General features: G+C 35.6%; 1 protein-coding gene across 13 annotated transcripts in view; it reads left to right on the top strand.

Annotated features, from left to right (window-relative positions):
• Positions 1-12,869, top strand: part of Lcor (ligand dependent nuclear receptor corepressor) — a 155,889-nt gene that overhangs the window by 103,365 nt on the left and 39,655 nt on the right. For 8 of the 13 annotated variants that reach the window (XM_048452874.3, XM_085693937.2, XM_085693928.2 and 5 more), the window contains 3 exons: positions 881-1,013; positions 7,332-7,619; positions 10,717-10,810. In XM_048452874.3, the coding sequence (XP_048308831.3) occupies positions 7,382-7,619; positions 10,717-10,810 (332 nt within the window). In that variant the 5' untranslated portion in view covers positions 881-1,013; positions 7,332-7,381. Of the gene's footprint in view, positions 1-880; positions 1,014-7,331; positions 7,620-8,710; positions 8,731-10,716; positions 10,811-12,869 lie in introns of those variants that run through there. The other 5 variants (XM_048452872.3, XM_085693929.2, XM_085693933.2 and 2 more) reach the window with 3 other exon arrangements.

Below are 12,869 nucleotides of genomic sequence, written 5' to 3'. Positions count from 1 at the left end.
TTGGGTGTTATGGGAACAAATATTCACATTGTGATGGTAACAATTTATAGTTATGAATAAAATCCATTGGGTTTTACATTACATGAGTGAGTTGTATCATCGAATTATATTTTAATGGAAGAGTTTAAATGTGAAACAATAGATATGATGGTGATTATAATAGGGAAATTCTAGGAAGTGGTTGCAGACATTAGTGGGTGTATTTTAAATGTGTAAGGAGTTTGTGGGTTATAATGTGCTTTCAATTCTTAAACACATTTTATTGTGCAAAGTATGACCTTTCTTTAGAAAGTCTGTGGTGAATATTTGTAAATGCTGCTGTGATGTGGAAGGCATGTGAACACAGGACTTAATGGATGCTTAGAAGTTATTCTGTGCACTTCTCTATCTTGGTTTTCTGTGGTCACCATTATTGTTCTGGCTTCCCTTTTACTTGTAAGAGGCAAGGCTGGAAGTAAGTGCTGCAGCAGCCTTGAAGTAATGTTGGCAGTCTCTGGAGTGAGTTGGTTGTAACATTTTGGGAACTTCTAATCCCTATTTTATTGCATGTATGTATTTTCAAGCACATATATTACTGTAACTAAAATACTGAAGTGTACTTGGAACAGGCGGTGTGTGATTTTAGTTCTCTATCATGGTGCTAGTGTTGACTTATCAGTTGAACAATACAGTAAGATCTGAGGACTACTATTACAATACAGTTATTTAGGAACAGAATTTAAGTTCTAAGTATTTAAACAAATTAATAGTTTCTAAATATTTTGATTGTATTATGCTAGTTTGTCTTATTGGCTAGTAACACTTGTTTTTATGCATCTGTACTTTGGATTTTCAAATGGGGAGAGATTTTGTACAAACATTTCACACGATATTTTTGCAGGGACACTTAGTCGGTCTGGATGAACCAGCTTCCGGAGCTGGGCAAGAAGCTTTGCTTAAACAAGAGCACGCAAAAGTCACTCGACTCCAGAGACAAGCAGAAGAGTTCCTCAATGCAGTCTTTTATAGAAAAGGTTGGTTTTGGTGGCAAACAACATAGCCTGCTTGTCTTATATTAATTTCCGTAATTTCAGTGTCATTTTAAGTTAATCCTAAAGCATTTTTATGTTCCTTTATCACATTAAATTTGGAATAAGGTTAAGACACATATTGCCCTCTTTAATACTGGAGTGGGGGTTTAGTTCAGTAGTTTAGAAATTTATTATGACTGCAATTTGTTACACAAGTTTTAAAATATAAAATGCTATTGTTTAAATCCTTAATACTTATAAAAACCAGTTCTGTAAATTGAAAATCTGACCTGAAATTTCATTTGAAGTGAAAATGTAGTTGACTCTTAAGTTTGTCAGCATTTTTTTTTCTTTCAAGACAGGGTTTCTGTGTGTAGCTTTAGAGTCCATCCTGGAACTTCCTCTGTAGACCAGGCTGGCCTGGTAAACAATTGCAGTGTTTAAAATAATGGTGACAACATTATTTTGCAGTGTCAAGAAGAGGCATATGTCAGTCTTGAGGCTTAGGGATTCGAAGAGACAGTATTCTTTAAAAAAAAATACTTTAAAAAAATCTATTTATTTTATTTTACATATGAATGTTTTCCCTGCATGTTTGTATGTCTACTACATGTGTGCTTGGTGCTCTTGAAGGTTAGATACCCTGGAAATGGGATTATATATAGATGATTGTGAGCTATCATGTGGGTGCTGGAAATCAAATTCCAGTCCCCTGCAAAAACAAATACTCTTAACCACTGAGCCATTTCTCCAATCCTTTTCTTTGTCTTTCTTTTTATGTTGTCAGTTTCATCCTGCTCCCATACCCCATCGACATCCCCTCACTACATCTCCTGCAGGTTCTATGTAACTGGTTGTTCTGGATCCCACTCTGTAGACCAAGTTATACCCTGGAACCCACAGAATCTGCCTGCGTCTGCCTCCCAAGTGCTGGAATTAAAGGCTTGTATTACTACTCCCAGCTTCAATTCTTTTCTTCATCTGTATAATCTCTTTATGATCTTTTTTGAATTAGTGAAGAGTCTCTATTTTCTGTCTTTTCCTTTCCTCCCTCCTCTCCTTTCTCCTCTTCTCTCCTCTTCCCTCCTCCTCCCCTCCTTTCCATAGTTGTGTGCCAATATGTCCAGTAGAGTTTTCACCTTCAATAAATTCTTTCTGAATTAATTTCTGTTTCTTAATTACACATTCCTTCTTCTGCTAAGGTAGAGGTGATTATAATAGTTTCTAAAAATGTTTCCTACAACGTAGGCATAGTAGTGTGCATGTGTAATCCAGGCAGTTGGGAAGTTGGGTGAAGGGGAAGGAGTTCTTGGTATTGCTGATTGATTATCTTGGGTACATTTACCCCTCAGCAGACCCAGAACGCCCATCTTCTTTAGTGCACTCACTCACCTGTCCAGTGCTACTTAGACCACTCATTCCTCCAGAGATGCCCACCCATCTTCTCAAGGTTGACAGTGTACTAGAGGTGTGAAATAGGATTCTAATATCGGTTACTGTTGGATACCAGCTGTCCTGCTTACTATGGTCAGTGTTTTCAGAACCTTACTGAAGTGAGATGTCCTGTAAACTTAGGGTATTCCTTAACTCAGTTATTGTTTGGGGAAAAAATATGGTTTTTTTTTTATTTTCATTGCTGTGTCAGGCTCACCTTATCAGATTAAGTGCCACACTTCCAAAATTACTTTTTTTAAAGTTTTATTAATTTTACTAATATTTGATTGTTTCAGTAACGGAATTCACATTGCCAAGTGTGATATCACTCCTTTAATCTTCAATCTCTTACAGTTCCAGGAGAGCCTGGTCTACATTATATGTTCTATGCCTGTCAGGGCCACACAGTGAGACCTTGTCTCAAGAAAGGGTGGGGAGATTGACATTTAAGGTATAACCTAGCAACAACTTATTATCCAAATATGTTTACAGTCGTTCTCCACCAGAATGTAAACAGACAGTGTCCTTGGTCTGTGTGCTGTTTTAGCAACCTTTTAAGTTCAAGATGGGAAGCCTTCTACTTACTTCTTGGTTAGAGGGTACTGACATCAGATTCCTTCAGTGATGTTCTACCCTACTTAGTTCCTTGTCTTTGTCCTCAAAGAATAACTTCCGTTGAAATTCTTATAAGCTGTTTGTTCATAATGTTTACAGCAGGAATTCTTACCTGAGAATTGGTTTTAAGATTTCAAAAGTTCAAATTTTTAAGAAACGGGTTATTTGTATATTTGTTGCACACTGGTGTGAGGTGCTTAGAAAAAGGAACTGTTGCTTTGGATTGGAAGTTCCTTCCCTTTGTATTATATGTTAATATTGCTACTTTATAAGTATTTTATTAATCTTCATGAAAATATCTCAGAGATAGACATTTGCATGCAGTAATGCCAAAAATGGGCAGTTATCCACGGAGATGACAATGAGTTTTTTTCTGGAGGGAAATAATTTGTATAACTCAAGATTGGCTTTCTCTTATCCTAAATGCTGAAGAGTGTGAAGATGGTTTTAAGTTTCACGTTTTGGAATCTTTGTGTGGACTTGATCAGTTGAGAGCTCTAATTGGAAAATCCAAAATTCAAACATTTTTGAGTCTTAATATCAACACTTGAAAGATTGGAATTTCAGAGCATTTTGCAGTTTAGATTTTCATGTTTGTCATGTTTAGCTTTTAATTGTTGTGCTTGGTTTTAGTTTGTCTAAGGGTTGTAAAATAATACACAATTTAGGAGTTTTTGTGAAGCTAAGTAGGGCTGTACACGCAGTATCCATGCAGTAGTCTTTGTAATTGGGCCTGTGTAGCAGATCTTAAGAAGAGCAGGCACTGTACCTCTCACAGTTGTCACAGTCATATTCTTTGTCAGCTGTTGTGTTCCTGTGTTAGAAATTTTGATAATTCTGCCAGCTATGGTAACCTTTAATCCCAGCATTTGGGAGGCAAAGGCAAATGGGTCTTTGTGAGTTCAAGTCCAGACTTATCTACATAGTGAGCTCTAGGGTAGGAAGAGAGAGAGAGAGAGAGAGAGAGAGAGAGAGAGAGAGAGAGAGAGAGAGAGAGAGAGAGAGCGCGAGAGAGAGAGCGCGAGCTCAAAGATTCGTTTAATATTTTTTTTAAATAGTGTTTCCTTTTTGAAATATACCACTGACTGTACTGTAACAGAGCATTTGTGTATGTGGTTGTTTGTTTCCTTCAGAGACAGGGTCTCAGTGTATGTAGCTCTGAGTTTGCTGAAGTTCACGGTGTAGATCAGCCTAGCCTCCAGTTTGCCTCTGCCTCCAGAGTGCTGGATAAAAGGTGTGCCACTACGTCCAGCTGTGCTGTGCTGTAACAGTTATGTTTACCTGTAGGTTCTCTCCTCCTGCATCTGATCATAGTTGCTTTTACTTGACTCCATTGTGAGTGTTTCACTAGGTATGACCATAATTACAGAATGTTCTAAGTAAATCAAAGAATGAATACATTTAGGAAACTCAGACTCTAGAGAACTTTAAATGGCAGCAATGCCAGTCGTACATATTGAATATTTTATCTCATGACTGTGGTGTTTATTTAGTAAAGGGACAAGATATAATACTGATGTTTAAATATCCAAGGTGGAACTTAATAATTCTTACCATGAAATCTTACTGACCAGAAAGCTTTGATAGTTATTAATTAACATAGAAATCTCATAAATTGCTGCATTTTGCCATCTGTTTGGCAATTTTCCTCTTTATTACATATTCTCTTGCTTTCCATGAGGCAAAAGTATGCCTCATACATTCCACTAATACATTGGAAGTTTTATGTAGTCTTCCATATAGAGATTATATTTTATGTAGGGGAAATAGGTCTTAACTGTAAAGTCAATAACTAGTAATAAGAAAATCCAGGCCAAGTGGTGGTGATGCACACTTTAAATCCCAGCACTTGGAAAGCAGAGTCAAGAGGATCTCTTGAGTTTATGGCCAGCCTGGTCTACAGAGTGAGTTCCAGGATAGCCAGGCTACACAGAGAAACCCTGTCTCAAACCCACCTCCCCACAAAAAACAATAAAATAAAATAAAATAAATAAATAAATAATAAAGAAAGAAAATTCAGAAGTCAAGTGTGATTCGTGTGCATTTAATCCTGAATGGTAGAAGTAGTCAAATCACTGAATTCCAGACCAGCTTGGTCTACATAGTGAGTTACAGGCCAACCAAGGCTGAATAGTGAAACTCAAGAGCACTTGCTACTCTTGACAGAGGACATGGGTTCAGTTCTTAGCATATACATAGCCACTCAAAACCAGTTCCAGGAGATCCGATGCCTTCTCTGACCCGTACAGACTTCAGACATAGGTAGCAATATGTTTATTTGTGTTAATTTATATTAATGTGCATTTAACACACACATATGCAGGTACTCACACATAACACATTAAATGAATTTCAAAAGGGCTAGACTCGATGGATAAGGGTGCTTTTGCTCAGACATGTCAATCCAGATTGAATCCCCAAGATTCCCACGAATTCCATGATAAAGGAGAGACTAGACTCGTGCAAATTGCCCTTTGACTTCCATATGCACCATGACACACCAGTGTCCTACACCCTCTGCACACAAAAATTGAGTGGATAAAATCACCTTTCTTTAAATATTTTTATATCATGTGCATTGGGGTTTTACCTGAGTATATGTCTATGTGAGGGTGTTGGATTCCATTGACTTGGAGTTACAGACAGTTATGAGCTGCTTTGTGGGTGCTAGGAATTGACTCCTGGTCTTCTGGAATAGCAGCAAGTGCTATTACACCACTGAGCCACCTCTTTAGCCCCAGATAAAAATACTTTTAGAGATACTACTATATGGCACATATTTTATTAAAACATGACAAAACATTGCAGTTAGTTGTAAAAAACAATTTTATTAAATGTCTTTGATAAACTGATTGTAACATTGAATGCATTTATAGAGAAACTGAGGTTATTAAATTTGGCTTAGGTGGGTAAAAACATGTAGAACGAATCTGTAGATAAAAGTGTCACTTCATGAGCATCTTCTGATACCAAGTGTTGTTCTTTGGCATCTATTGGGAGCATTGTTGGGTTTTGATTATTTATTCTTGTTGTGGAGGTTTTATATTTTAGTAGTAACTAAAAATCAGATTTTCTTTAACTTTATGAATCAACTTCTGGAATCCCTCACATTTCCAAATTATTATGAACACTTGCTTTTTCTAGCTAAATATTAACAAATAAGGAAGCTAAAACTTTTTGAGAACCCTTGTAAAGACCTTGGCTGGCCTTTGGGGGAGTCAGGTGTACTGGTAGGTACAGCTAGTTTTATTAGTAACATCCTATACAAATTTATGTCACATTTCTCTTGTATTCAAGGTATTATTTGGTAATTGATTTGATTATTGTATTTATTACCCAAATAAATTGATCAGATACTTTACTCCAGGCAAGATTAGGGATACAGAAATTAGCAGATAGAGTCTAGATGATTATAGAAGTATGAGAATAACAGGTTTACACGGATTGTTTTCCCTTTTCATCTTAACCCCATTTGATCTTGAAGTTCCTTTCCAGTTTGTGAATTCCTGTGTTGTTTTGAATTAACATTATCTAAACGTTGACTCCTTAGGTGTTCATTTTATTACTTTTCTAGCTATTCTTTGAATGTTGACAGGTTATACTTAAAGAACTTGTGAAAAATATGTTATCTTTAGCTTTTGAAATGTGACATTCAGACTCCTAGCTCAGAGTTCTAAAACTGTGGCTCTCAAACCACCAGCAGCTGTCATTTTGTTGGGAATGTCATTTCTTGAGACCTCAAACTGCTGAATCAGAAACTCTGGGGGCAGCACCCAGCAATCTGTCTATATGGATCTTGAAATTAAATCCTGGATCCCAAAGTTAAATATCTTTTATAGTCTTGTTATTCTTTTAGTTATTTACAAGAAATAAACTAAGCAGTCATAGATTCAGAAACCTTACTTAAAGGATATGAGGAGTTAGTATAGGGAAAACTTGACATTATATGTAGATGTTGACAGTAAATGTTTCCTAAGAGAAGGCTTAGGTATTTCCATACCAGGTAAGTGATTCTTACTAGTAGATACCATTTGCTGTCCCTGTATTTAATTTCATAAGCCTGGGGTAAATTGTTTATAAACACTTACATGAAATTTTATTTTCAATAATCTGCGATCTAAATGTTTACCAATTAAGAATATAAACAAATGGTTAATCCAGTTGTTAGGATACTAGATTAATTTAAAGAAAAGTTAAGTTTCATGTTTTCTTGAAAGCTTTTTTTCCCTTAGTTCATGTCCCACTTTAAAGTAAATAAATCTTTGTTTACAGACAGTCCCTGGGTCTCCGACCCCAATATTCCCCTAGTGGCCCGTGAGATCATGCAGCGAATGATCCAACAATTTGCTGCTGAATATACCTCAAAAAATAGCTCTACTCAGGACCCCGGCCAGCCCAATAGCACAAAGAACCAAAGCCTGCCGAAAGCATCTCCAGTCACCACCTCTCCCACGGCTGCAACTACTCAGAACCCCGTGCTCAGCAAGCTTCTCATGGCTGACCAAGACTCACCTCTGGACCTTACTGTCAGAAAGTCTCAGTCAGAACCTAGCGAACAAGGTATGGTTTGATGTTGTGGTCTCCTCTGTCCAATCAGAAAACTTTGATTCGGGGAGAAAGAAAATTACAAATAGAATACCAACAACAAGAATAGGATAGAAAACAATGTGATTCTAGCTGGTCATGAGTATATGCTCCTGTGCATTCCAGCTACATGGACTGAGGCAAGAGCATCATCTTGGCTGCATAGTGAGATCTTGCCTCTTAAAAATAAAAATAATGTTTTTATTAAATTGTCCTGAGTATTCAGTGGTAGAAAAGAGAACAGATAGCATTGTTGCAGTCTCAACCAACTAGCAAATGGTGGTTGTGATGGGTATACCACACAGGAAAGTCAGGCAATTATTTTTAAACTTTAACATGAGCGTTTTCACTTTCTAAAATAACATATCAGATTCTGAAAATTGTAAAAAGGCAAAGTTTTCTATTTATCTTCGGTGCTCTAGTATTAGTATCTATCTGAGAAAACACCCTTTGCTTGGAATTTACACTCTACAAATGAAATAAGTAAAAATATGTATTGTAATTACAAAAGAGTATCAGGCCAAGTCTACTAATGTATACCTTTAATCTCAGCACTTGGGAGGTATAGATCCTCCGTGGGTTTGAAGCCAGCCTAGTGTTCCAGGCCAGCAATGACTGCATAATAAAACCTATCTTTAAAAATAAAAATAAATAGTATTATGAATAAAAGACAATAGAATATACTTTAGATTGTTAAGTGTAATATATATATGTATACTAAATTAAGGAAATAAGTAGAAGATAATTCCCAAAATAAGTATTATTGAGGATCCAAATCAGTGAAAATATTAAGAGGTCATCAGTTTTGTTCAGATATTTCTTGTGCCTCTGAAGTATATTTTAAATAGATTGAAAATTCCTACTTTGTATTCTCACACTGTGCTGTCAACAGTTTTGCAACTGAGACACTGTTTGAATTTCTAAAATAATTATAATTGATGATGTCTTAGGAAAAAGATTTTATTGTCTTCAAAACTTAAGAAAGAATTTTTTAAAATAATCTTTTCAGAAGGACCCATTTTTTTCTTATTTTAAGTAATTTATGAAGATGTCTCCTTTAATGGACTGGTGTTAGTTACTTATTGAGGTATGTATTTGAGTAGGCTTTCTACTCAAAAAAAAATGTTCCCCCTTTTCTCCCTGTTTGAATATGATGTACAGTCAATAAAATGCCTTGTTTGGAGATCGGCCTGTACAGGAACCCTTCTAGCCCTCTGTTCACAGTGACCAGTGCACCTTTGCTTACTGAATTTGCAAAATTGTGTTTTGTTTGTTTTTTCCAAGATCATGTTTCTCTGTATTGTCCTGGCTGTTCTGGAACTCATTCTGTAGACCAGACTGGTCTTGAACTCTTAGAGATCTGCCTGCTTGCCTCTGCGTCCCTGCCTGGCGTTTTCCTGTTTTACTGAGGATTGTTGTTTTTACTACTGTTTATCCTCGGTGCTCTAGTATTAGTATCTGTCTGAGAAAACACCCTTTGCTTGGAAGTTACACTCTACAAATGAAATAAGTAAAAGTAAATTTTCATTAAAAGTCTCTTGACTCTAGATACTGTATCAAAAGTTTCAGATTTAGAAAAGAGTGGCAGTGTAGAGATGTATGTATGGTATTAGTAGTGGAGGGAGGCTAACTTACAGCAAGTATCTTGGGTTAGAAATACTCTAAGCACTGCATTTAGTTTGTAGATCTCTGGATGGGTATTAGATATTTAATAAGATGCTACTTGGTTCCTTAACATAATGGTTATGCTGGTAGATACTTTAGTGAATTCTAAGAAGAAAACTTCTTAGGAGGTTGGGCTCTTTTAATTTTAGAGGGTTGGTTGCATATTTCTAACAACTTGAAACTGCGATTTAAGTTTTAATGAAACTGATTCAAGTTTTAAATTGATCCTATCCTGGATTTATTGTTGATATAGATATAAAGACCTTCCCGTTAGCCAGCTAGAAATCAAAATCAGAAGCTCTGAATTGTTCTTAACCCTGGATGGAATGACAGCTTTGGAAGTTGTCAAGTTATGTCTATAAAGGGAAAATTAACTTTGAGGAAAAGAAAGGCTTTAATTTTATGTATAAATACACGAATCTGTTATTCATCTCGTTTTTAGGTTACATTTTCAAGCTGTTATGTTACTAAGATGTTTCATTTTTTTTTTACTAAATTTGAACACCATTTTAAAATACTTTAATTTTGTAAAAGCTGTTAAACAAGATTTAGTGATTAAAATTTGAATTTGCAGGTTCTTAAAAGATTTAACTCAAATACACTTTTTTGGGGGGGCACCAAAAGAATAGTTAACTGGGCAGTAATGGTACTTAATCCCAGGTATTTTAATATAAGTAATGGTACTTTAATCCCAGGACTTGGGAGGCAGAGAGAGACAGTCTTTGAATTCAAGGCCAGCCTGGTCTACCTGGTCTACAAAGTGAGTTCAAGGACAGCCAGGGTTACACAGAGAAACCCTGTTTCAAAAAAACAAACAATAAAAATGAATAGTTAAAATACATATAAATTATAAGACATTAAGTGATTTGTTCCTTCAGAGTGTTTTGTATATACATGAAATATAATCAAATCATTTACAGATAATTCTGATTATAAATTTTTCATATTGAAGTTCAAGTGATTTTGGAGTTTAAAGTATAAATCTTAAGGAATTTGGGGATGTAGATTTTTAAAAATTAATTCATACATTTGAATAAAAGTTTAGAAAATGAAGTGTAACAATTCTTGTACAGAACCTGTGCTGTGTTTTCAATATATCTTAAGGATATATTGAAAGGATGCTTAAGGATGCTTATTATATCTTAGCATCCTCTATAATGTTTTAATTTTCTTTTGCCCTATTGACAAGATATTTAGCCCTGAGAAATACATGTATATTACGCCTATAACAGTATACCAGGTTTACTAGATTTGGTTTCTTCAAAAGAAACTTACCTTGATTTTTGTTTTTGAATGTAATACCTCAGTATGCCAAATATTACCTTGACTTTTTTCTAATTTTTATTATATCTGGTTCACATATGCGTCAGTTCTTAATGTCCTCAGCTATTTCTTTGTGTCTCTACAGACGGTGTACTTGATTTATCTACTAAGAAAAGTCCATGTGCTAGCAGCACTTCCCTGAGCCATTCTTCGGGCTGCTCCAGTACTCAAGGGAACGGGTAAGGAAAAACCTTTATAGTTTTCCTGTTATAGATAATTGATCAAAGGCGATTCAGCCAGTTTCCTTGAGCATTATAAAAACTTAACCCTACAGCTTAACAGTCTTGCAGGTGAGCCATTCATAAAATGACTCAGTCTATCAATGAAGGAAAAGTGTATCCTTGGACCTTTTGTCAGTGCTTTGTAGAGTGTGGAACCTGTGCTAAGTAATTGTAAAGTGTAGAAGTGAAGAGGGTGTTAATGTGTGTTCAAGTTGTTGAATGAAAATTGGGCTCCTGTGTTTCATTTGGTATCCCTAGTGAGGTGTGTGTTAATGTGTGTTTATTTTTGTTTGTTTTGGTTTGGTTTTTGGTTTTATTGACTGTTGATTTGAACTGCAGTTTTAATTCCATGGCAGTTCAGAAAATGTAATTGTGTGTGATTTTGTTTTAATAGAGTGCTGTAGGTAGATGAGTAACCATCTAATGTTGCCAAATATTATTATATTTGACCACTTTTATTGTAAACTGTAAGGATACATAATTTTCATGATGTATATCTAGTAACCATTTTGATAAAGCAGATAATAAATATTTAAACACCACTAGAAAATTATAACATGTAGATATGAAAAATTATGTGGTGAGTTTAAACTAGTTAATAGTGTTTGCCTTAAACTTTTTAATACTGTTGATATGGGGAAGTTTTTTAGATACTAGTGGAATAACTAGACACTAAATGGACTTTTCCACCCTACTCATACTTTGAAACTGAAGGATTCTTGTACTGACTTCTAAAAATTCCTCTTATTTTCTCCTAAATTCCGTTATCTTCCTCCCCTCCCACTCTTTTCAGTCTAAAAACATTAATATGTTTTCTTAGGGTTTAATATAAGCTCTTCTCAGAATTTCCTTGCATGTTTACTAAATATAATCCAGCATAATTCTAAGTTATTTGGGTTCCTTTTCAATACCACAAACACTTGAGTTGTGTAAGAGCATACATAGTAGAAGCCCAAGTACAGTTTCCATAAACGAATCCCTGTTTAAGATTCACCTTAAACCTGGCTGCCAGATTTGTGTTTTGTATTGTTTAAGCTGCTGTGTTTATTTTTCTTGAGTGAAAAATGTTTTGTTTAATGGAAAATAAATTCATCAGTAGTACTGCCCATCTTTCAGTTGAGCATTCAGTGTTACTGTGTTAATAGTGGCAATGGTCTCTGTAAAATCTGGGAGAATATAGTTTATCATTTATTTCTGTAAAATTCCACTTTTGGGCTGCACTGATATAATCATTTTTGTTAGGGATGTTTTGCCAGTCTTAAGATCAGTATCCTTTCTCTGTTATGAAAATTAAAAACTGTATGAATTAGGGGCCGGGAAGATGGCTCAGTTACTGAAGAGCCTTCCACAGGCATGAAGACCTGAGTTTGGGTCTCTATCACTCATAGGTGGCAGGGCTACCAACCCTGGGAATGGGACGGAGACAGAAGGATACCTGCGGTCATTGGTCAGCCTGCCTGCTGAATCAGTGAGCTCCAGGTTCAGTGAGAAAAATGTCCCCTCTCCTGAGAAAAGAATGGAGAAGAATGACCAAAGACGGAAGACACATACAATACCCTAAAACAACAACAAAATCTTATGAGTTAACTTTATAAGTAATTGACTTTAAATATTATTTCAGCATAAACATATGGTATTTTAAGGAAAAATATTTTTCTTAAAGGTTGCTATCAAGTTTATACTTCTGATTATATTGGCTTTGGGTGTCACTTAACAAAATTTGGGGTAAAAAACAAAGTTACTTTGCGGAAGTGTGGTGTTTGTGTCTGCCTACAGCCACTAGGGTTGTAATGAAGAAGTGTGGTAAGTTATCAACTTCACTTGACTTCCTCCCTCACCTTGGGGCTGCTTGCCATATATAGTTTTTTTTTTTCCAAACAGTACAAGAAATGTCATTTGGAATTGTTTAATTTTTAATGATAAACGTTAACTTGTTCGTAGCATAATGAGCAATTATCTCTGGGTTCCACCAGTGTGAATGCTGCCAGCTTTCTAGCTAGTTGTTATGAATGTTGAA

The sequence above is a fragment of the Myodes glareolus genome, chromosome 7, assembly GCF_982192425.1.
Source record: "Myodes glareolus chromosome 7, mMyoGla1.1, whole genome shotgun sequence".
NCBI classification, from domain to species: Eukaryota; Metazoa; Chordata; class Mammalia; order Rodentia; family Cricetidae; genus Myodes; species Myodes glareolus.
The sequence above is the reverse complement of the archived record's forward strand: the minus strand, read 5'-3'. Positions and strand labels throughout refer to the sequence as shown.